This window comes from Oncorhynchus nerka, linkage group LG24 (assembly GCF_034236695.1).
Source record: "Oncorhynchus nerka isolate Pitt River linkage group LG24, Oner_Uvic_2.0, whole genome shotgun sequence".
NCBI classification, from domain to species: Eukaryota; Metazoa; Chordata; class Actinopteri; order Salmoniformes; family Salmonidae; genus Oncorhynchus; species Oncorhynchus nerka.
Window position 1 is genome coordinate 5797232 of NC_088419.1, and position 22763 is coordinate 5819994.

The following is a 22763-nucleotide window of genomic DNA, read 5'->3' on the forward strand; positions in this document are numbered from 1 at the left end:
GTGTAGAGGCGGCAGGTAGCCTAGTGGTTAGAGTGTAGAGGCGGCAGGTAGCCTAGTGGTTAGAGTGTAGAGGCGGCAGGTAGCCTAGTGGTTAGAGCGTAGAGGCGGCAGGTAGCCTAGTGGTTAGAGTGTAGAGGAGGCAGGTAGCCTGGTGGTTAGAGCGTAGAGGCGGCAGGTAGCCTAGTGGTTAGAGCGTAGAGGCGGCAGGTAGCCTAGTGGTTAGAGTGTAGAGGAGGCAGGTAGCCTGGTGGTTAGAGCGTAGAGGCGGCAGGTAGCCTAGTGGTTAGAGCGTAGAGGCGGCAGGTAGCCTAGTGGTTAGAGTGTAGAGGCGGCTGGTAGCCTAGTGGTTAGAGTGTAGAGTCGGCAGGTAGCCTAGTGGTTAGAGTGTAGAGGCGGCAGGTAGCCTAGTGGTTAGAGTGTAGAGGCGGCAGGTAGCCTAGTGGTTAGAGCGTAGAGGTGGCAGGTAGCCTAGTGGTTAGAGTGTAGAGGCGGCAGGTAGCCTAGTGGTTAGAGCGTAGAGGAGGCAGGTAGCCTAGTGGTTAGAGTGTAGAGGCGGCAGGCAGCCTAGTGGTTAGAGTGTAGAGGAGGCAGGTAGCCTAGTGGTTAGAGCTTAGAGGCGGCAGGTAGCCTAGTGGTTAGAGTGGAGGAGCGGCCGGTATTCTAGTGGTTAGAGTGTAGAGGCGGCAGGTAGCCTAGTGGTTAGAGGGTAGAGGAGGCAGGTAGCCTAGTGGTTAGAGCTTAGAGGCGGCAGGTAGCCTAGTGGTTAGAGTGTAGAGGCGGCAGGTAGCCTAGTGGTTAGAGCGTGAGGAGCGGCCGGTAGCCTAGTGGTTAGAGTGTAGAGGCGGCAGGTAGCCTAGTGGTTAGAGTGTAGAGGAGGCAGGTAGCCTAGTGGTTAGAGCTTAGAGGCGGCAGGTAGCCTAGTGGTTAGAGTGGAGGAGCGGCCGGTAGCCTAGTGGTTAGAGTGTAGAGGCGGCAGGTAGCCTAGTGGTTAGAGCGTGAGGAGCGGCCGGTAGCCTAGTGGTTAGAGTGTAGAAGCGGCAGGTAGCCTAGTGGTTAGAGCGTAGAGGCGGCAGGTAGCCTAGTGGTTAGAGCGTAGAGGAGGCAGGTAGCCTAGTGGTTAGAGCGTAGAGGAGGCAGGTAGCCTAGTGGTTAGAGCGTAGAGGAGGCAGGTAGCCTAGTGGTTAGAGTGGAGGAGCGGCCGGTAGCCTAGTGGTTAGAGCGTAGAGGAGGCAGGTAGCCTAGTGGTTAGAGCGTAGAGGAGGCAGGTAGCCTAGTGGTTAGAGTGGAGGAGCGGCCGGTAGCCTAGTGGTTAGAGTGTAGAGGCGGCAGGTAGCCTAGTGGTTAGAGTGTAGAGGCGGCAGGTAGCCTAGTGGTTAGAGTGTAGAGGCGGCAGGTAGCCTAGTGGTTAGAGCGTAGAGGCGGCAGGTAGCCTAGTGGTTAGAGTGTAGAGGAGGCAGGTAGCCTGGTGGTTAGAGCGTAGAGGCGGCAGGTAGCCTAGTGGTTAGAGCGTAGAGGCGGCAGGTAGCCTAGTGGTTAGAGCGTAGAGGCGGCAGGTAGCCTAGTGGTTAGAGTGTAGAGGCGGCAGGTAGCCTAGTGGTTAGAGCGTAGAGGTGGCAGGTAGCCTAGTGGTTAGAGTGTAGAGGAGGCAGGTAGCCTGGTGGTTAGAGCGTAGAGGCGGCAGGTAGCCTAGTGGTTAGAGCGTAGAGGCGGCAGGTAGCCTAGTGGTTAGAGCGTAGAGGCGGCAGGTAGCCTAGTGGTTAGAGTGTAGAGGCGGCAGGTAGCCTAGTGGTTAGAGTGTAGAGGCGGCAGGTAGCCTAGTGGTTAGAGTGTAGAGGCGGCAGTTAGCCTAGTGGTTAGAGTGTAGAGGCGGCAGGTAGCCTAGTGGTTAGAGTGTAGAGGCGGCAGGTAGCCTAGTGGTTAGAGTGTAGAGGAGGCAGGTAGCCTAGTGGTTAGAGCTTAGAGGCGGCAGGTAGCCTAGTGGTTAGAGTGGAGGAGCGGCCGGTAGCCTAGTGGTTAGAGTGTAGAGGCGGCAGGTAGCCTAGTGGTTAGAGCGTGAGGAGCGGCCGGTAGCCTAGTGGTTAGAGTGTAGAGGCGGCAGGTAGCCTAGTGGTTAGAGCGTAGAGGAGGCAGGTAGCCTAGTGGTTAGAGCGTAGAGGAGGCAGGTAGCCTAGTGGATAGAGCGTAGAGGAGGCAGGTAGCCTAGTGGTTAGAGTGGAGGAGCGGCCGGTAGCCTAGTGGTTAGAGCGTAGAGGAGGCAGGTAGCCTAGTGGTTAGAGCGTAGAGGAGGCAGGTAGCCTAGTGGTTAGAGTGGAGGAGCGGCCGGTAGCCTAGTGGTTAGAGTGTAGAGGCGGCAGGTAGCCTAGTGGTTAGAGCGTAGAGGCGGCAGGTAGCCTAGTGGTTAGAGTGTAGAGGCGGCAGGTAGCCTAGTGGTTAGAGCGTAGAGGCGGCAGGTAGCCTAGTGGTTAGAATGTAGAGGAGGCAGGTAGCCTGGTGGTTAGAGCGTAGAGGCGGCAGGTAGCCTAGTGGTTAGAGCGTAGAGGAGGCAGGTAGCCTAGTGGTTAGAGCGTAGAGGAGGCAGGTAGCCTAGTGGTTAGAGTGGAGGAGCGGCCGGTAGCCTAGTGGTTAGAGCGTAGAGGAGGCAGGTAGCCTAGTGGTTAGAGCGTAGAGGAGGCAGGTAGCCTAGTGGTTAGAGTGGAGGAGCGGCCGGTAGCCTAGTGGTTAGAGTGTAGAGGCGGCAGGTAGCCTAGTGGTTAGAGTGTAGAGGCGGCAGGTAGCCTAGTGGTTAGAGTGTAGAGGCGGCAGGTAGCCTAGTGGTTAGAGCGTAGAGGCGGCAGGTAGCCTAGTGGTTAGAGTGTAGAGGAGGCAGGTAGCCTGGTGGTTAGAGCGTAGAGGCGGCAGGTAGCCTTGTGGTTAGAGCGTAGAGGCGGCAGGTAGCCTAGTGGTTAGAGTGTAGAGGCGGCAGGTAGCCTAGTGGTTAGAGTGTAGAGGCGGCAGGTAGCCTAGTGGTTAGAGCGTAGAGGCGGCAGGTAGCCTAGTGGTTAGAGTGTAGAGGAGGCAGGTAGCCTGGTGGTTAGACCGTAGAGGCGGCAGGTAGCCTAGTGGTTAGAGCGTAGAGGCGGCAGGTAGCCTAGTGGTTAGAGTGTAGAAGCGGCAGGTAGCCTAGTGGTTAGAGTGTAGAGGCGGCAGGTAGCCTAGTGGTTAGAGTGTAGAGGCGGCAGGTAGCCTAGTGGTTAGAGTGTAGAGGCGGCAGGTAGCCTAGTGGTTAGAGTGTAGAGGCGGCAGGTAGCCTAGTGGTTAGCCGACAAGGTAAAAATCTGTCGTTCTGCCCCTGCCCCAAGGCAGTTAAACCCACTGTTCCTAGGCCGCCATTGAAAATAAGAATTTGTTCTTAACTGACTTGCCCAGTTAAATAAAATAATAAATAAATGCACACAAAAACACAGGAGAGTCTGGATGTTAACTGCAGCTCTGATATCGCTCATTCATGTATTTATTTATCTATTCTTAATTACATTCCTTTACTTTAGATTTGTGTGTATTGTTGGGAAATTGAATCCTTGAGCTGACAAGGTAAAAATCTGTCGTTCCTCCCCCTGAACAAGGCAGTTAACCCACTGTTCCTAGGCCGTCACTGTTGGAGCTAGAAACACAAGCATTTTGCTAGACACGCAATTAACATCTGCTAAACACGTGCATATGACCAATAGAATTTGATTTGGTTTGCTTTGATTAGAGCTGGATGAAACCGGTTTTTGCATGGACATTTCCATTGAGTGCTTCCACCACTTTGAAATAGTCACCTTGGTGGGATGGCCTGTGTGTGGTTAAGGAAGGATCATTTGATTCCATCCAACTCATCGAAGTAGTAGAAGAAGAAATGGACTACTTCGAAATGGAGGTGGCGCTACCCATGAGCCCATGATGGGACAGCTTCACAGAACAGTTGTGTATCTCTATGGAGCACACCGACCACCGACCACAGACCACAGACCACTCCATACCTTTGTAATACTCTTCATCCTCAATGTATCTAGACAGGCCAAAGTCTCCCAGCTTAACACAGTCTGCTGTGGCCACCAGCACGTTCCTCACCGCTATGTCTCTGTTGGGACACAGTAAACGGGTTAGTTAAACTGGTCCAATAACAACACAGGGTTATTGTTGTTCCTAGTATGTCTCTGTTGGGTGTCAAGATGGCCGTCCTGTTGTTGATTCCCTCTAGTCTAGGTAGACCTACCTGTGCACCATGTTGATTCCCTCTAGTCTAGGTAGACCTACCTGTGCACCATGTTGATTCCCTCTAGTCTAGGTAGACCTACCTGTTGACCATGTTGATTCCCTCTAGTCTAGGTAGACCTACCTGTGCACCATGTTGATTCCCTCTAGTCTAGGTAGACCTACCTGTGCACCATGTTGATTCCCTCTAGTCTAGGTAGACCTACCTGTGCACCATGTTGATTCCCTCTAGTCTAGGTAGACCTACCTGTGCACCATGTTGATTCCCTCTAGTCTAGGTAGACCTACCTGTGCACCATGTTGATTCCCTCTAGTCTAGGTAGACCTACCTGTGCACCATGTTGATTCCCTCTAGTCTAGGTAGACCTACCTGTGCACCATGTTGATTCCCTCTAGTCTGGGTAGACCTACCTGTGCACCATGTTGATTCCCTCTAGTCTAGGTAGACCTACCTGTGCACCATGTTGATTCCCTCTAGGTAGACCTACCTGTGCACCATGTTGATTCCCTCTAGTCTAGGTAGACCTACCTGTGCACCATGTTGATTCCCTCTAGTCTAGGTAGACCTACCTGTGCACCATGTTGATTCCCTCTAGTCTAGGTAGACCTACCTGTGCACCATGTTGATTCCCTCTAGGTAGACCTACCTGTGCACCATGTTGATTCCCTCTAGTCTAGGTAGACCTACCTGTGCACCATGTTGCTTCCCTCTAGTCTGGGTAGACCTACCTGTGCACCATGTTGATTCCCTCTAGTCTAGGTAGACCTACCTGTGCACCATGTTGATTCCCTCTAGGTAGACCTACCTGTGCACCATGTTGATTCCCTCTAGTCTAGGTAGACCTACCTGTGCACCATGTTGATTCCCTCTAGGTAGACTAGAGCTTTGCAGATCTGCAGGCTGAAGAGAACTAGCGTTATGTTCGTGAGTTTGTTCTTGTTCTCTGCTAGGTAGTTCTTAAGCTGAAAAACAAAAATAACAGAATTATGGGATGGCAGACGGCAAGTAGCCTAGAGAGGAGGAACCCACCTCCTATTTGAGAAGGACCGGTCACACAAATGTCCTCGGTGGCAAAGGTCGGCATGGATACTGTCATTTATCGGCGTGGTAACAAATCCCTACCTTGCGACCCCAAAACTGTTCAAACCCCTCTTGTTGGAGGAGAGAAAATATTGCAGTCTAAAGCAAATTTCCAGCAATTCTACATGTTGCCATGACTCTATGTGTGTTTATATGATACCTGAGTGACTCAACAGAATCAGTAGGGGGGTAGCTGTAGGTAGCTGGTTAGCCTGCTAGTTTAACAACTGGACATTACTGACAGGTTATAAACAGGTTATAAACAGGTTATAACAGGTTATAACAGCTCTTTAAAGGTCTGTCAGAATGACATAAGAGGAAAACTGCCCATGCAACCGAATTTCAAAATTACACCATACTATTATTACAACTACCAAGAGTTCCTCATTTATTTGTATTTTTTTTTATTATTAATTATTTCCGTATTAACGGCAGGGTAAAAACCCGTTTTGGGTCCGCATCCAGAACACGATCTGCCTGTTGAGTGTGGCCGGCCTAGAGGTTAGAGGTCAGTACATCGAAAGGGATGCTAGTTTGAATCCCAGGACAATTTTTTTTTTTTTTACCAATAAAGTAAAGTTTATAGTAAACTCTCCCTTTATGACATCATCCTGGCTTAAATAACGTATAACGTGGCTGTCGGGTCTCTCACCTCTCCATACTGGTAGAGCTCCATCACGATCCAGACAGGGTTCGCCTCTATGACACCGATCAGACTGACGATGTGGGGGTGGTTCAGGTTCTTCATGATCACTGGAGAATGGACAAGTTTAACAATTCAACTTTTCCTTCAATTTGCATATGAAAGCTACTTACGACAGTGAGACATACTTACTTATTAAAGTCCCAATCCCATAAAAAAATTGATTTGACTATTTTATATATATATATATACTCACACATATTCATATATATTCACACTAGATGGTTGGAATAATATTGTGAAATTGTGAAAATTATGATAGCATCCTTTTAGTGTAAGAGCAGTTTGAGAGGACCGGCTGACATTTCAGCCTCACCAGTTGGTAAAGATGACGCCGAAGAACATGAATGAGGTTTTACATTCTCCCAACCAATTATGCACATTTTTTTTTAAATTGCGTTTTGTGAAACGTATTTCTTTTACTTATTGTGTACATAATGTTGCTGCTACCGTCGTCTCTTATGACCCAAAAATAACTTCGGAACGTCAGAAAAGCGATTCCTCACCTCTGACTGGAAGAAACGTTTTCCTTTAACGAGTCCCGACGAAAAGGATATCAGATCCAAGGCTTTTGCATGAAGAAAAGACGCCGTAAAAGGGGCCGCAGATCGGGCGGAGAATCCAGAGGCGTGTAAGGTAAACTTACTAACGTTTCATTGGAAAATAATATTGATGACCTTACGATTAAGATTATCCTACCCAACGGGGCATTAAACACTGTAACATCCTATGTTTCACCGAGACGTGTCTGAACGACGATACAGACAATAGCGGGATTTTCCACACACCGGCAGAACAGAGACACTACCTCTGGTAAGACGGGAGGTGGGGGTGTGTGTCTATTTGTCAATAACAGCTGTCTAATATTAATAGAAGTCTCAAGGTGTTGCTCACCTGAGATAGAGTGCCTTATGATAAGCTGCAGACCATACTATCTACCAAGAAAGTTCTCATCAGAACGAAGCTGACTGCTCTCAACCAACTCTTTGTAAGGCCATAAGCAGAAACAGACACTAGTCTATCTCCTGTTTCTGTAGCATGAGGCAGCTTGATGTACAGGACACCCCCTGGACAGTACACTAGTCTGTCTCCTGTTTCTGTAGTGAGACAGCTTGATGTACAGGACAGCCCCTGGACAGGACACTAGTCTATCTCCTGTTTCTGTAGTGAGGCAGCATGATGTACAGGACACCCCTTGGACAGGACACTAGTCTATCTCCTGTTACTGTAGCATGAGGCAGCTTGATGTACAGGACACCCCCTGGACAGTACACTCGTCTGTCTCCTGTTTCTGTAGTGAGACAGCTTGATGTACAGGACACCCCCTGGACACCCCCTGGACAGGACACTAGTCCATCTCCTGTTTCTGTAGTGAGACAGCTTGATGTACAGTACACCCCCTGGACAGGACACTAGTCTATCTCCTGTTTCTGTAGTGAGGCAGCTTGATGTACCAGTACACCCTCTGGACAGGATGCAGGGCCTTACCCCCAATCTATCTCAATGCTGAGTGCCAAACGGAGACTAAATCGGGTCCCATTTTTTGTATTTGGTACACTCTTAGAAAAAAAGGGTGCTATCTAGATCCTAAAAGGGTTCTTTGGCTGTCTCCATCAGAGAACCCTTTGAAGAACCCTTTCGGTTCCAGGTAGAACCATATTGGGTTCCATGTAGAACCCCTGTCCCCAGAGAGTTCGACATGGAACCTAAAATAGTTCTACCTGGAACCAAAAAGGGTTCTCCTCTGGGGGATGGTCAAAGAACCCTTTTGGAATCCGTTTTTTCTAAGAGTGTTTGACTCTCAACCTTCCAATCCAACCGAGGTTTGAACTCTCAACCTTCCAATCCAACCGAGGTTTGAACTCTCAACCTTCCAATCAAACCGAGGTTTGAACTCTCAACCTTCCCATCAAACCGAGGTTTGAACTCTCAACCTTCCCATCAAACCGAGGTTTGAACTCTCAACCTTCCCATCAAACCGAGGTTTGAACTCTCAACCTTCCCATCAAACCGAGGTTTGAACTCTCAACCTTCCAATCAAACCGAGGTTTGAACTCTCAACCTTCCAATCAAACCGAGGATTTAACTCTCAACCTTCCAATCAAACTGAGGTTTGAACTCTCAACCTTCCAATCAATCCGAGGTTTGAACTCTCAACCTTCCAATCTCAGTGCAACCATTCTAACTACAAGACCAGTGAGTTGGAGAAGTGACGAAGAAGACGCGTGATCAGTATTTGATGTGTACCTGCTTCACTCATGAACTTCTCCATGACGTCAGGTGAACAGTCTTTACAGGTCTTCACCGCCACGCTTAGCCTCTCCCCATTCTGTTTCAGAAACACACACACACACACACACACACACACACACACACACACACACACACACAAAATTAGTGAGATAAATATTTTACCTAGTTATCTAGAACATTTGAGGTGTTATAACTGACTGTGCGAGTAGGGTGTCGGGAGATATACTTGCCGATTTCTTGTACATTCCTTCATAGACCTCCCCGAAAAACCCCTCGCCAAGTATCCGTCCCAGAACAATGTCATGTCTGTCAATTCCATACTTCACCACTGGAACCAAGTATACAACAACACAATGAGTGGCTGCCATGGAATTAGACTATAGAAAATGGAACATAGAACATAGAGTACAGAACATAGAATACAGAGCATAGAACCTAGAGTATAGAACCTAGAGTTATAGAACATATAACATAGAACCTAGAGTAAAGAGGATAGAATACAGAACATAGAGAACAGAACACAACATATAGAACCTAGAATATAGAACCTAGAGTATAGAACATAGAATATAGAACCTAGAGTATAGAAAATAGATAATACAATATAGAACATAGAGTAAATAACCTAGTTACAGAATATAGAAAATAGAACATAGAATACAGAACATAGAAAACAGAACACAGAATATAGAGCTTAATGGAGAGAATGTAGAATACAGCACATACAGTTGAAGTTGGAAGTTTACATACACCTTAGCCAAATACAATTCAACTCAGTTTTTCCACAATTCCTGACATTTAATCCTAGTCTAAATTCCCTGTCTTAGGTCAGTTAGGTCAGTCTGACCCACTTGATTTTAAGAATGCGAAATGTCAGAATAATAGTAGAGAGAATGATTTATTTCAGCTTTTATTTCTTTCATCACATTCCCAGTGGGTCAGAAGTTTACACACTTAGTATTTAGTAGCATTGCCTTTAAATTGTATAACTTGGGTCAAACGTTTCAGGTAGCCTTCCACAAGCTACCCACAATAAGTTGGGTGAATTTTGGCCCATTCCTCCTGGCAGAGCTGGTGTAACTGAGTCAGGTTTGTAGGCCTCCTTGCTCGCACATGCTTTTTCAGTTCTGCCCACAAATGTTCTATAGGATTGAGGTCAGGGCTTTGTGATGGCCACTCCAATACCTTGACTTTGTTGCCTTTAAGCCATTTTGCCACAACTTTGGAAGTACGCTTGGGGTCATTGTTCATTTGGAAGACCCATTTGCAACCAAGCTTTAACTTCCTGGCTAATGTCTTGAGATGTTGCTTCAATAAATCCACATGATTTTCCGTCCTCATGATGCCATCTATTTTGTGAAGTGCACCAGTCCTTCCTGCAGCAAAGCACCCCCAGAACATGATGCTGCCACCCTCGTGCTTCATGGTTGGGATGGTGTACTTCGGCTTGCAAGCCTCCCCCTTTTTCCTCTAAACATAATGATGGTCATTATGGCCAAACAGTTCTATTTGTGTTTCATCCGACCAAAGAACATTTCTCCAAAAAGTACGATCTTTGTCCCCATGTTTAGTTGCAAACCGTAGTCTGGCTTTTTTATGGTGGTTTTGAAGCAGTGGCTTCTTCCTTGCTGAGTGGCCTTTCAGGTTATGTCGATGTAGGACTCGTTTTACTGTGGCTATAGATACTTTTGTACCTGTTTCCTCCAGCATCTTCACAAGGTCCTTTGCTGTTGTTCTGGGATTGATTTGCACTTTTCACACCAAAGTACGTTCATCTCTAGGAGACAGAACGTGTCTCCTTCCTGAGCAGTATGACGGCTGCATGGTCCCATGGTGTTTATACTTGCATACTATTGTTTGTACAGATGAACGTGGTACCTTCAGGCATTTGGGAATTGCTCCCAAGGATGAACCAGATTTGTGGAGCTCTACAATTTATTTTCTGATTTCCTTTGATTTTCCCATGATTTGAAGCAAAGAGGCAGTGAGTTTGAAGGTAGGCCTTGAAATACATCCACAGGTACACCTCCAATTGACTCAAATGATGTCAGAAGCTTCTAAAGCCATGACATAATTTTCTGGAATTTTCCAAGCTGTGTAAAGGCACAGTCAACTTAGTGTATGTAAACTTCTGACCCACTGGAATTGTGATACAGTGAATTATAAGTGAAATAATCTGTCTGTAAACAATTGTGTCATGCACAAAGTAGATGTCCTAACCAACTTGCCAAAACTATAGTTTGTTAACAAGAAATTTGTGGAGTGGTTGAAAAACGTGTTTTCATGACTCCAACCTAAGTGTATGTAAACTTCCAACTTCAACTATAGAATATAGAGTATAGAACATAGAGTACAGATAACGTAGAGTATAGAGCATAGAGTATAGAGAACATAGAGTACATATAACGTAGATTATAGAGCATAGAGTACAGATAACGTAGAGTATAGATAACGTAGAGTACAGATAACGTAGATTATAGAGCATAGAGTATAGAAAACATAGAGTATAGAGAACATAGAGTACATATAACGTAGAGTATAGAGCATAGAGTATAGAGAACATAGAGTACATATAACGTAGATTATAGATAACATAGAGTATAGAGAACATAGAGTACATATAACGTAGATTATAGAGCATAGAGTATAGAGAACATAGAGTACATATAACGTAGATTATAGAGCATAGAGTATAGATAACGTAGAGTATAGATAACGTAGAGTATAGATAACGTAGAGTATAGATAACGTATAGTACAGATAACGTAGAGTGTAGAGCATAGAGTATAGAGAACATAGAGTACATATAACGTAGATTATAGAGCATAGAGTATAGAGAACATAGAGTACATATAACGTAGATTATAGAGCATAGAGTATAGATAACGTAGAGTATAGATAACGTAGAGTATAGAGAACGTAGAGTACATATAACATAGAGTATAGAGAACATAGAGTACATATAACGTAGAGTATAGAGCATAGAGTATAGAGAACATAGAGTACATATAACGTAGATTATAGAGCATAGAGTATAGAGAACATAGAGTACAGATAACGTAGAGTACAGAACATAGAGTACAGATAACGTAAAGTATAGAACATAGAGTATAGAGAACATACAGTATAGAACATAAAGTATGGAACATAGAGTTTAGAACATAGAGTATAGAACATAAAGTATAGAACATACAGTATAGAACATAGAGTTTAGAACATAGAATAGAACATAGAATATAGACTGTAAAAGTCTACATCAGGCTCCTTAGATACTATGCTATAAGTGTCTTCCATCCTGATAAAGAGTGCAGAGACATCAGGCTCCTTAGATACTATGCTATAAGTGTCTTCCATACATACTGATAAAGAGTACAGAGACATCAGGCTCCTTAGATACTATGCTATAAGTGTCTTCCATCCTGATAAAGAGTGCAGAGACATCAGGCTCCTTAGATACTATGCTATAAGTGTCTTCCATCCTGATAAAGAGTACAGAGACATTAGGCTCCTTAGATACTATGCTATAAGTGTCTTCCATCCTGATAAAGAGTGCAGAGACATCAGGCTCCTTAGATACTATGATATAAGTGTCTTCCATCCTGATAAAGAGTGCAGAGACATCAGGCTTCTTAGATACTATGCTATAAGTGTCTTCCATCCTGATAAAGAGTGCAGAGACATCAGGCTCCTTAGATACTATGATATAAGTGTCTTCCATCCTGACAAAGAGTGCAGAGACATCAGGCTCCTTAGATACTATGCTATAAGTGTCTTCCATCCTGATAAAGAGTGCGTCTCTACTTACCAGACTTTGGTCGTTCGTCAATCTCAGCGTAGATGTCAGAACCTGAATGATGGACAGTATTTGATGATGTCAGTTTGTGTTAAAAACAGATGGGTCAACTTGAAAACATATAGTGTAGCCCTGTCCCTACAGTACTAGTTTCAAACAATTCAAAACAGCCACTGTAATGCACAAATTATTCATAATATTAGTAAAACAAAGATGAAGTCAGTCGTGGTAGATGAAAACTCACCCATGCTATATCTGAAGGAGTCCGTGTTCTCCGTTTGACTACAGAGGAGAGACAGCCAGAGGAGGAGAGGAGAAGATCATCAATCCTGGGTTTGAGGTAGCTCCTCAATACACCAGGCACACTGTTACAGTAACACTGCCTGTCTCTATGGTACATCTATCTGACAGCATCATGTCTAGTAACACTGCCTGTCTCTATGATACATCTATCTGACAGCATCATGTCTAGTAACACTGCCTGTCTCTATGATACATCTGACAGCATCATGTCTAGTAACACTGCCTGTCTCTATGATACATCTATCTGACAGCATCATGTCTAGTAACACTGCCTGTCTCTATGATACATCTGACAGCATCATGTCTAGTAACACTGCCTGTCTCTATGATACATCTATCTGACAGCATCATGTCTAGTAACACTGCCTGTCTCTATGATACATCTATCTGACAGCATCATGTCTAGTAACACTGCCTGTCTCTATGATACATATATCTGACAGCATCATGTCTAGTAACACTGCCTGTCTCTATGATACATCTGACAGCATCATGTCCAGTAACACTGCCTGTCTCTATGGTACATCTATTTGACAGCATCATGTCTAGTAACACTGCCTGTCTCTATGATACATCTGACAGCATCATGTCCAGTAACACTGCCTGTCTCTATGGTACATCTATTTGACAGCATCATGTCTAGTAACACTGCCTGTCTCTATGATACATCTATCTGACAGCATCATGTCTAGTAACACTGCCTGTCTCTATGATACATCTATCTGACAGCATCATGTCTAGTAACACTGCCCGTCTCTATGGTACATCTGACAGCATCATGTCTAGTAACACTGCCTGTCTCTATGATACATCTATCTGACAGCATCATGTCTAGTAACACTGCCTGTCTCTATGATACATCTGACAGCATCATGTCCAGTAACACTGCCTGTCTCTATGGTACATCTATTTGACAGCATCATGTCTAGTAACACTGCCTGCCTCTATGATACATCTATCTGACAGCATCATGTCTAGTAACACTGCCTGTCTCTATGATACATCTATCTGACAGCATCATGTCTAGTAACACTGCCTGTCTCTATGGTACATCTGACAGCATCATGTCTAGTAACACTGCCTGTCTCTATGATACATCTATCTGACAGCATCATGTCTAGTAACACTGCCTGTCTCTATGATACATCTATCTGACAGCATCATGTCTAGTAACACTGCCTGTCTCTATGATACATCTATCTGACAGCATCATGTCTAGTAACACTGCCTGTCTCTATGGTACATCTGACAGCATCATGTCTAGTAACACTGCCTGTCTCTATGATACATCTATCTGACAGCATCATGTCTAGTAACACTGCCTGTCTCTATGATACATCTATCTGACAGCATCATGTCTAGTAACACTGCCTGTCTCTATGATACATCTATCTGACAGCATCATGTCTAGTAACACTGCCTGTCTCTATGATACATCTGACAGCATCATGTCTAGTAACACTGCCTGTCTCTATGATACATCTGACAGCATCATGTCCAGTAACACTGCCTGTCTCTATGGTACATCTATTTGACAGCATCATGTCTAGTAACACTGCCTGTCTCTATGATACATCTATCTGACAGCATCATGTCTAGTAACACTGCCTGTCTCTATGATACATCTATCTGACAGCATCATGTCTAGTAACACTGCCTGTCTCTATGATACATCTGACAGCATCATGTCCAGTAACACTGCCTGTCTCTATGGTACATCTATTTGACAGCATCATGTCTAGTAACACTGCCTGTCTCTATGATACATCTATCTGACAGCATCATGTCTAGTAACACTGCCCGTCTCTATGGTACATCTGACAGCATCATGTCTAGTAACACTGCCTGTCTCTATGATACATCTGACAGCATCATGTCTAGTAACACTGCCTGTCTCTATGGTACATCTGACAGCATCATGTCTAGTAACACTGCCTGTCTCTATGATACATCTATCTGACAGCATCATGTCCAGTAACACTGCCTGTCTCTATGGTACATCTATTTGACAGCATCATGTCTAGTAACACTGCCTGTCTCTATGATACATCTATCTGACAGCATCATGTCTAGTAACACTGCCTGTCTCTATGATACATATATCTGACAGCATAATGTCTAGTAACACTGCCTGTCTCTATGATACATCTGACAGCATCATGTCTAGTAACACTGCCTGTCTCTATGATACATCTATCTGACAGCATCATGTCTAGTAACACTGCCCGTCTCTATGGTACATCTGACAGCATCATGTCTAGTAACACTGCCTGTCTCTATGATACATCTATCTGACAGCATCATGTCTAGTAACACTGCCTGTCTCTATGATACATCTGACAGCATCATGTCTAGTAACACTGCCTGTCTCTATGATACATCTATCTGACAGCATCATGTCTAGTAACACTGCCTGTCTCTATGATACATCTGACAGCATCATGTCCAGTAACACTGCCTGTCTCTATGATACATCTATCTGACAGCATCATGTCTAGTAACACTGCCTGTCTCTATGATACATCTATCTGACAGCATCATGTCTAATAACACTGCCTGTCTCTATGGTACATCTATCTGACAGCATCATGTCTAGTAACACTGCCCGTCTCTATTTTGTACATCTGACAGCATCATGTCTAGTAACACTGCCTGTCTCTATGATACATCTGACAGCATCATGTCTAGTAACACTGCCTGTCTCTATGATACATCTATCTGACAGCATCATGTCTAGTAACACTGCCTGTCTCTATGGTACATCTATCTGACAGCATCATGTCTAGTAACACTGCCTGTCTCTATGGTACATCTATCTGACAGCATCATGTCTAGTAACACTGCCTGTCTCTATGGTACATCTATCTGACAGCATCATGTCTAGTAACAATGCCTGTCTCTATGATACATCTGACAGCATCATGTCCAGTAACACTGCCTGTCTCTATGGTACATCTATCTGACAGCATCATGTCTAGTAACACTGCCTGTCTCTATGGTACATCTATCTGACAGCATCATGTCTAGTAACACTGCCTGTCTCTATGATACATCTATCTGACAGCATCATGTCTAGTAACACTGCCTGTCTCTATGGTACATCTATCTGACAGCATCATGTCTAGTAACACTGCCTGTCTTTATGATACATCTGACAGCATCATGTCCAGTAACATGCCTGTCTCTATGGTACTTCTATCTGACAGCATCATGTCTAGTAACACTGCCTGTCTCTATGGTACTTCTATCTGACAGCATCATGTCTAGTAACATTGCCTGTCTCTATGGTACATCTATCTGACAGCATCATGTCTAGTAACACTGCCTGTCTCTATGATACATCTGACAGCATCATGTCCGGTAACACTGCCTGTCTCTATGGTACTTCTATCTGACAGCATCATGTCTAGTAACACTGCCTGTCTCTATGGTACTTCTATCTGACAGCATCATGTCTAGTAACACTGCCTGTCTCTATGGTACATCTATCTGACAGCATCATGTCTAGTAACACTACCTGTCTCTATGGTACATCTGACAGCATCATGTCTAGTAACACTGCCTGTCTCTATGGTACATCTGACAGCATCATGTCTAGTAACACTGCCTGTCTCTATGATACATCTATCTGACAGCATCATGTCCAGTAACACTGCCTGTCTCTTTGATACATCTGACAGCATCATGTATAGTAACACTGCCTGTCTCTATGATACATCTGACAGCATCATGTCCAGTAACACTGCCTGTCTCTATGGTACATCTATCTGACAGCATCATGTCTAGTAACACTGCCTGTCTCTATGATACATCTATCTGACAGCATCATGTCCAGTAACACTGCCTGTCTCTATGGTACATCTATCTGACATCATCATGTCTAGTAACACTGCCTGTCTCTATGATACATCTATCTGACAGCATCATGTCTAGTAACACTGCCTGTCTCTATGATACATCTATCTGACAGCATCATGTCTAGTAACACTGCCTGTCTCTATGGTACATCTATCTGACAGCATCATGTCCAGTAACACTGCCTGTCTCTATGATACATCTGACAGCATCATGTCCAGTAACACTGCCTGTCTCTATGATACATCTATCTGACAGCATCATGTCCAGTAACACTGCCTGTCTCTATGATACATCTGACAGCATCATGTCCAGTAACACTGCCTGTCTCTATGATACATCTATCTGACAGCATCATGTCTAGTAACACTGCCTGTCTCTATGATACATCTATCTGACAGCATCATGTCTAATAACACTGCCTGTCTCAATGGTACATCTATCTGACAGCATCATGTCTAGTAACACTGCCCGTCTCTATTTTGTACATCTGACAGCATCATGTCTAGTAACACTGCCTGTCTCTATGATACATCTGACAGCATCATGTCTAGTAACACTGCCTGTCTCTATGATACATCTATCTGACAGCATCATGTCTAGTAACACTGCCTGTCTCTATGGTACATCTATCTGACAGCATCATGTCTAGTAACACTGCCTGTCTCTATGGTACATCTATCTGACAGCATCATGTCTAGTAACAATGCCTGTCTCTATGATACATCTGACAGCATCATGTCCAGTAACACTGCCTGTCTCTATGGTACATCTATCTGACAGCATCATGTCTAGTAACACTGCCTGTCTCTATGGTACATCTATCTGACAGCATCATGTCTAGTAACACTGCCTGTCTCTATGATACATCTATCTGACAGCATCATGTCTAGTAACACTGCCTGTCTCTATGGTACATCTATCTGACAGCATCATGTCTAGTAACACTGCCTGTCTTTATGATACATCTGACAGCATCATGTCCAGTAACATGCCTGTCTCTATGGTACTTCTATCTGACAGCATCATGTCTAGTAACACTGCCTGTCTCTATGGTACATCTATCTGACAGCATCATGTCTAGTAACACTGCCTGTCTCTATGATACATCTGACAGCATCATGTCCAGTAACACTGCCTGTCTCTATGGTACTTCTATCTGACAGCATCATGTCTAGTAACACTGCCTGTCTCTATGGTACTTCTATCTGACAGCATCATGTCTAGTAACACTGCCTGTCTCTATGGTACTTCTATCTGACAGCATCATGTCTAGTAACATTGCCTGTCTCTATGGTACATCTATCTGACAGCATCATGTCTAGTAACACTGCCTGTCTCTATGATACATCTGACAGCATCATGTCCAGTAACACTGCCTGTCTCTATGGTACTTCTATCTGACAGCATCATGTCTAGTAACACTGCCTGTCTCTATGGTACTTCTATCTGACAGCATCATGTCTAGTAACACTGCCTGTCTCTATGGTACATCTATCTGACAGCATCATGTCTAGTAACACTACCTGTCTCTATGGTACATCTGACAGCATCATGTCTAGTAACACTGCCTGTCTCTATGATACATCTATCTGACAGCATCATGTCTAGTAACACTGCCTGTCTCTATGATACATCTGACAGCATCATGTCTAGTAACACTGCCTGTCTCTATGATACATCTATCTGACAGCATCATGTCTAGTAACACTGCCTGTCTCTATGATACATCTGACAGCATCATGTCCAGTAACACTGCCTGTCTCTATGATACATCTATCTGACAGCATCATGTCTAGTAACACTGCCTGTCTCTATGATACATCTATCTGACAGCATCATGTCTAATAACACTGCCTGTCTCTATGGTACATCTATCTGACAGCATCATGTCTAGTAACACTGCCCGTCTCTATTTTGTACATCTGACAGCATCATGTCTAGTAACACTGCCTGTCTCTATGATACATCTGACAGCATCATGTCTAGTAACACTGCCTGTCTCTATGATACATCTATCTGACAGCATCATGTCTAGTAACACTGCCTGTCTCTATGGTACATCTATCTGACAGCATCATGTCTAGTAACACTGCCTGTCTCTATGGTACATCTATCTGACAGCATCATGTCTAGTAACACTGCCTGTCTCTATGGTACATCTATCTGACAGCATCATGTCTAGTAACAATGCCTGTCTCTATGATACATCTGACAGCATCATGTCCAGTAACACTGCCTGTCTCTATGGTACATCTATCTGACAGCATCATGTCTAGTAACACTGCCTGTCTCTATGGTACATCTATCTGACAGCATCATGTCTAGTAACACTGCCTGTCTCTATGATACATCTATCTGACAGCATCATGTCTAGTAACACTGCCTGTCTCTATGGTACATCTATCTGACAGCATCATGTCTAGTAACACTGCCTGTCTTTATGATACATCTGACAGCATCATGTCCAGTAACATGCCTGTCTCTATGGTACTTCTATCTGACAGCATCATGTCTAGTAACACTGCCTGTCTCTATGGTACATCTATCTGACAGCATCATGTCTAGTAACACTGCCTGTCTCTATGATACATCTGACAGCATCATGTCCAGTAACACTGCCTGTCTCTATGGTACTTCTATCTGACAGCATCATGTCTAGTAACACTGCCTGTCTCTATGGTACTTCTATCTGACAGCATCATGTCTAGTAACACTGCCTGTCTCTATGGTACTTCTATCTGACAGCATCATGTCTAGTAACATTGCCTGTCTCTATGGTACATCTATCTGACAGCATCATGTCTAGTAACACTGCCTGTCTCTATGATACATCTGACAGCATCATGTCCCGTAACACTGCCTGTCTCTATGGTACTTCTATCTGACAGCATCATGTCTAGTAACACTGCCTGTCTCTATGGTACTTCTATCTGACAGCATCATGTCTAGTAACACTGCCTGTCTCTATGGTACATCTATCTGACAGCATCATGTCTAGTAACACTACCTGTCTCTATGGTACATCTGACAGCATCATGTCTAGTAACACTGCCTGTCTCTATGGTACATCTGACAGCATCATGTCTAGTAACACTGCCTGTCTCTATGATACATCTATCTGACAGCATCATGTCCAGTAACACTGCCTGTCTCTTTGATACATCTGACAGCATCATGTATAGTAACACTGCCTGTCTCTATGATACATCTGACAGCATCATGTCCAGTAACACTGCCTGTCTCTATGGTACATCTATCTGACAGCATCATGTCTAGTAACACTGCCTGTCTCTATGATACATCTATCTGACAGCATCATGTCCAGTAACACTGCCTGTCTCTATGGTACATCTATCTGACAGCATCATGTCTAGTAACACTGCCTGTCTCTATGATACATCTATCTGACAGCATCATGTCTAGTAACACTGCCTGTCTCTATGATACATCTATCTGACAGCATCATGTCTAGTAACACTGCCTGTCTCTATGGTACATCTATCTGACAGCATCATGTCCAGTAACACTGCCTGTCTCTATGATACATCTGACAGCATCATGTCCAGTAACACTGCCTGTCTCTATGATACATCTATCTGACAGCATCATGTCCAGTAACACTGCCTGTCTCTATGGTACATCTATCTGAAAGCATCATGTCCAGTAACACTGCCTGTCTCTATGGTACATCTATCTGACAGCATCATGTCTAGTAACACTGCCTGTCTCTATGGTACATCTGACAGCATCATGTCTAGTAACACTGCCTGTCTCTATGATACATCTATCTGACAGCATCATGTCCAGTAACACTGCCTGTCTCTATGGTACATCTATCTGACAGCATCATGTCTAGTAACACTGCCTGTCTCTATGGTACATCTATCTGACAGCATCATGTCCAGTAACACTGCCTGTCTCTATGATACATCTGACAGCATCATGTCCAGTAACACTGCCTGTCTCTATGGTACATCTGACAGCATCATGTCCAGTAACACTGCCTGTCTCTATGATACATCTATCTGACAGCATCATGTCCAGTAACACTGCCTGTCTCTATGGTACATCTATCTGAAAGCATCATGTCCAGTAACACTGCCTGTCTCTATGGTACATCTATCTGACAGCATCATGTCTAGTAACACTGCCTGTCTCTATGGTACATCTGACAGCATCATGTCTAGTAACACTGCCTGTCTCTATGATACATCTATCTGACAGCATCATGTCTAGTAACACTGCCTGTCTCTATGGTACATCTGACAGCATCATGTCTAGTAACACTGCCTGTCTCTATGGTACATCTGACAGCATCATGTCTAGTAACACTGCCTGTCTCTATGATACATCTATCTGACAGCATCATGTCCAGTAACACTGCCTGTCTCTTTGATACATCTGACAGCATCATGTATAGTAACACTGCCTGTCTCTATGATACATCTGACAGCATCATGTCCAGTAACACTGCCTGTCTCTATGGTACATCTATCTGACAGCATCATGTCTAGTAACACTGCCTGTCTCTATGATACATCTATCTGACAGCATCATGTCCAGTAACACTGCCTGTCTCTATGGTACATCTATCTGACAGCATCATGTCTAGTAACACTGCCTGTCTCTATGATACATCTATCTGACAGCATCATGTCTAGTAACACTGCCTGTCTCTATGATACATCTATCTGACAGCATCATGTCTAGTAACACTGCCTGTCTCTATGGTACATCTATCTGACAGCATCAAGTCCAGTAACACTGCCTGTCTCTATGATACATCTGACAGCATCATGTCCAGTAACACTGCCTGTCTCTATGATACATCTATCTGACAGCATCATGTCCAGTAACACTGCCTGTCTCTATGGTACATCTATCTGAAAGCATCATGTCCAGTAACACTGCCTGTCTCTATGGTACATCTATCTGACAGCATCATGTCTAGTAACACTGCCTGTCTCTATGGTACATCTGACAGCATCATGTCTAGTAACACTGCCTGTCTCTATGATACATCTATCTGACAGCATCATGTCCAGTAACACTGCCTGTCTCTATGGTACATCTATCTGACAGCATCATGTCTAATACATCCCATGTTTCAACAAGTACTAAATATTCCAGTTTGGTTTCAGCAAAACGACTTGATATGGAAATGACATAAAATCCCAAAATATTAAGCCTTGTTCAAGAGACAGTGAATCCACTCACTTCGTGGGAAGGTCTGGCAGGGAACTTCGTAAATTGGCATCTGTGGGGTCACATAAGAAGTCACATTGGTTCAATAGACTTACGAGGGATGAGAAAATCGTATTAGACCGTTGTGATGCACTCTTTCAGTGTATCCCCCCTAGTGTTTCTCTTACCATAACATTCACAGGGCCGGGACTTCCTGATCCCCCTTACCTTTGTTTGGTCTAGCGATGAACGACTCGTCAGTGGCGTGCTCAGAGCGACAGTAACCGTCAATAAGGTCCACCATGTTTTCTGCCATCGCAAACTTAGTCACGTTGATAGACAGAGGCTGACGAAGAAGATACAAACCATTCACGTTAATGACAATAACTGCAATTACAATCACATTACAAACACTATACAAACATTATAATGTCATAGGGGTGATAGACTGTGTCATAGGGGTGATAGACTGTGTCATAGGGGTGATAGACTGTGTCATAGGGGTGATAGACTGTGTCATAGGGGTGATAGACTGATAGGCTTTCAGGGAAAAATATTTATTTAAGATGCAGGCTTTTAACTCAACGATCACATCCATCAAAATGTTTTGTAAAAACAAAGACTTACGGACACAGCTCTCTAGTTAGAATTCAGAGACTGTATTCATTATGTCTCTAGTTAGAATTCAGAGCCTGTATTCATTATGTCTCTAGTTAGAATAGACTGTATTCATTATGTCTCTAGTTAGAATAGACTGTATTCATTATGTCTCTAGTTAGAATAGACTGTATTCATTATGTCTCTAGTTAGAATAGACTGTATTCATTATGTCTCTAGTTAGAATAGACTGTATTCATTATGTCTCTAGTTAGAATAGACTGTATTCATTATGTCTCTAGTTAGAATAGACTGTATTCATTATGTCTCTAGTTAGAATAGACTGTATTCATTATGTCTCTAGTTAGAATAGACTGTATTCATTATGTCTCTAGTTAGAATAGACTGTATTCATTATGTCTCTAGTTAGAATTCAGAGACTGTATTCATTATGTCTCTAGTTAGAATTCAGAGCCTGTATTCATTATGTCTCTAGTTAGAATAGACTGTATTCATTATGTCTCTAGTTAGAATAGACTGTATTCATTATGTCTCTAGTCAGAATAGACTGTATTCATTATGTCTCTAGTTAGAATAGACTGTATTCATTATGTCTCTAGTTAGAATAGACTGTATTCATTATGTCTCTAGTTAGAATAGACTGTATTCATTATGTCTCTAGTCAGAATAGACTGTATTCATTATGTCTCTAGTCAGAATAGACTGTATTCATTATGTCTCTAGTTAGAATAGAC

At 43.8% G+C, this 22763-nt stretch overlaps 1 protein-coding gene across 1 annotated transcript in view; it reads right to left on the minus strand.

Moving 5' to 3' along the window:
• Positions 1 to 22763, minus strand: part of LOC115110872 (protein-tyrosine kinase 2-beta-like) — an 89758-nt gene that overhangs the window by 29432 nt on the left and 37563 nt on the right. The window contains exons 11-19 of the mRNA XM_065008568.1: positions 21640 to 21757; positions 21445 to 21484; positions 12311 to 12348; positions 12079 to 12120; positions 8504 to 8601; positions 8268 to 8349; positions 5970 to 6070; positions 5084 to 5199; positions 4002 to 4102 (exon numbers count right to left, since the gene is read on the minus strand). Of these exons, the coding sequence (XP_064864640.1) occupies positions 4002 to 4102; positions 5084 to 5199; positions 5970 to 6070; positions 8268 to 8349; positions 8504 to 8601; positions 12079 to 12120; positions 12311 to 12348; positions 21445 to 21484; positions 21640 to 21757 (736 nt within the window). The remainder of the gene's footprint in view (positions 1 to 4001; positions 4103 to 5083; positions 5200 to 5969; positions 6071 to 8267; positions 8350 to 8503; positions 8602 to 12078; positions 12121 to 12310; positions 12349 to 21444; positions 21485 to 21639; positions 21758 to 22763) is intronic.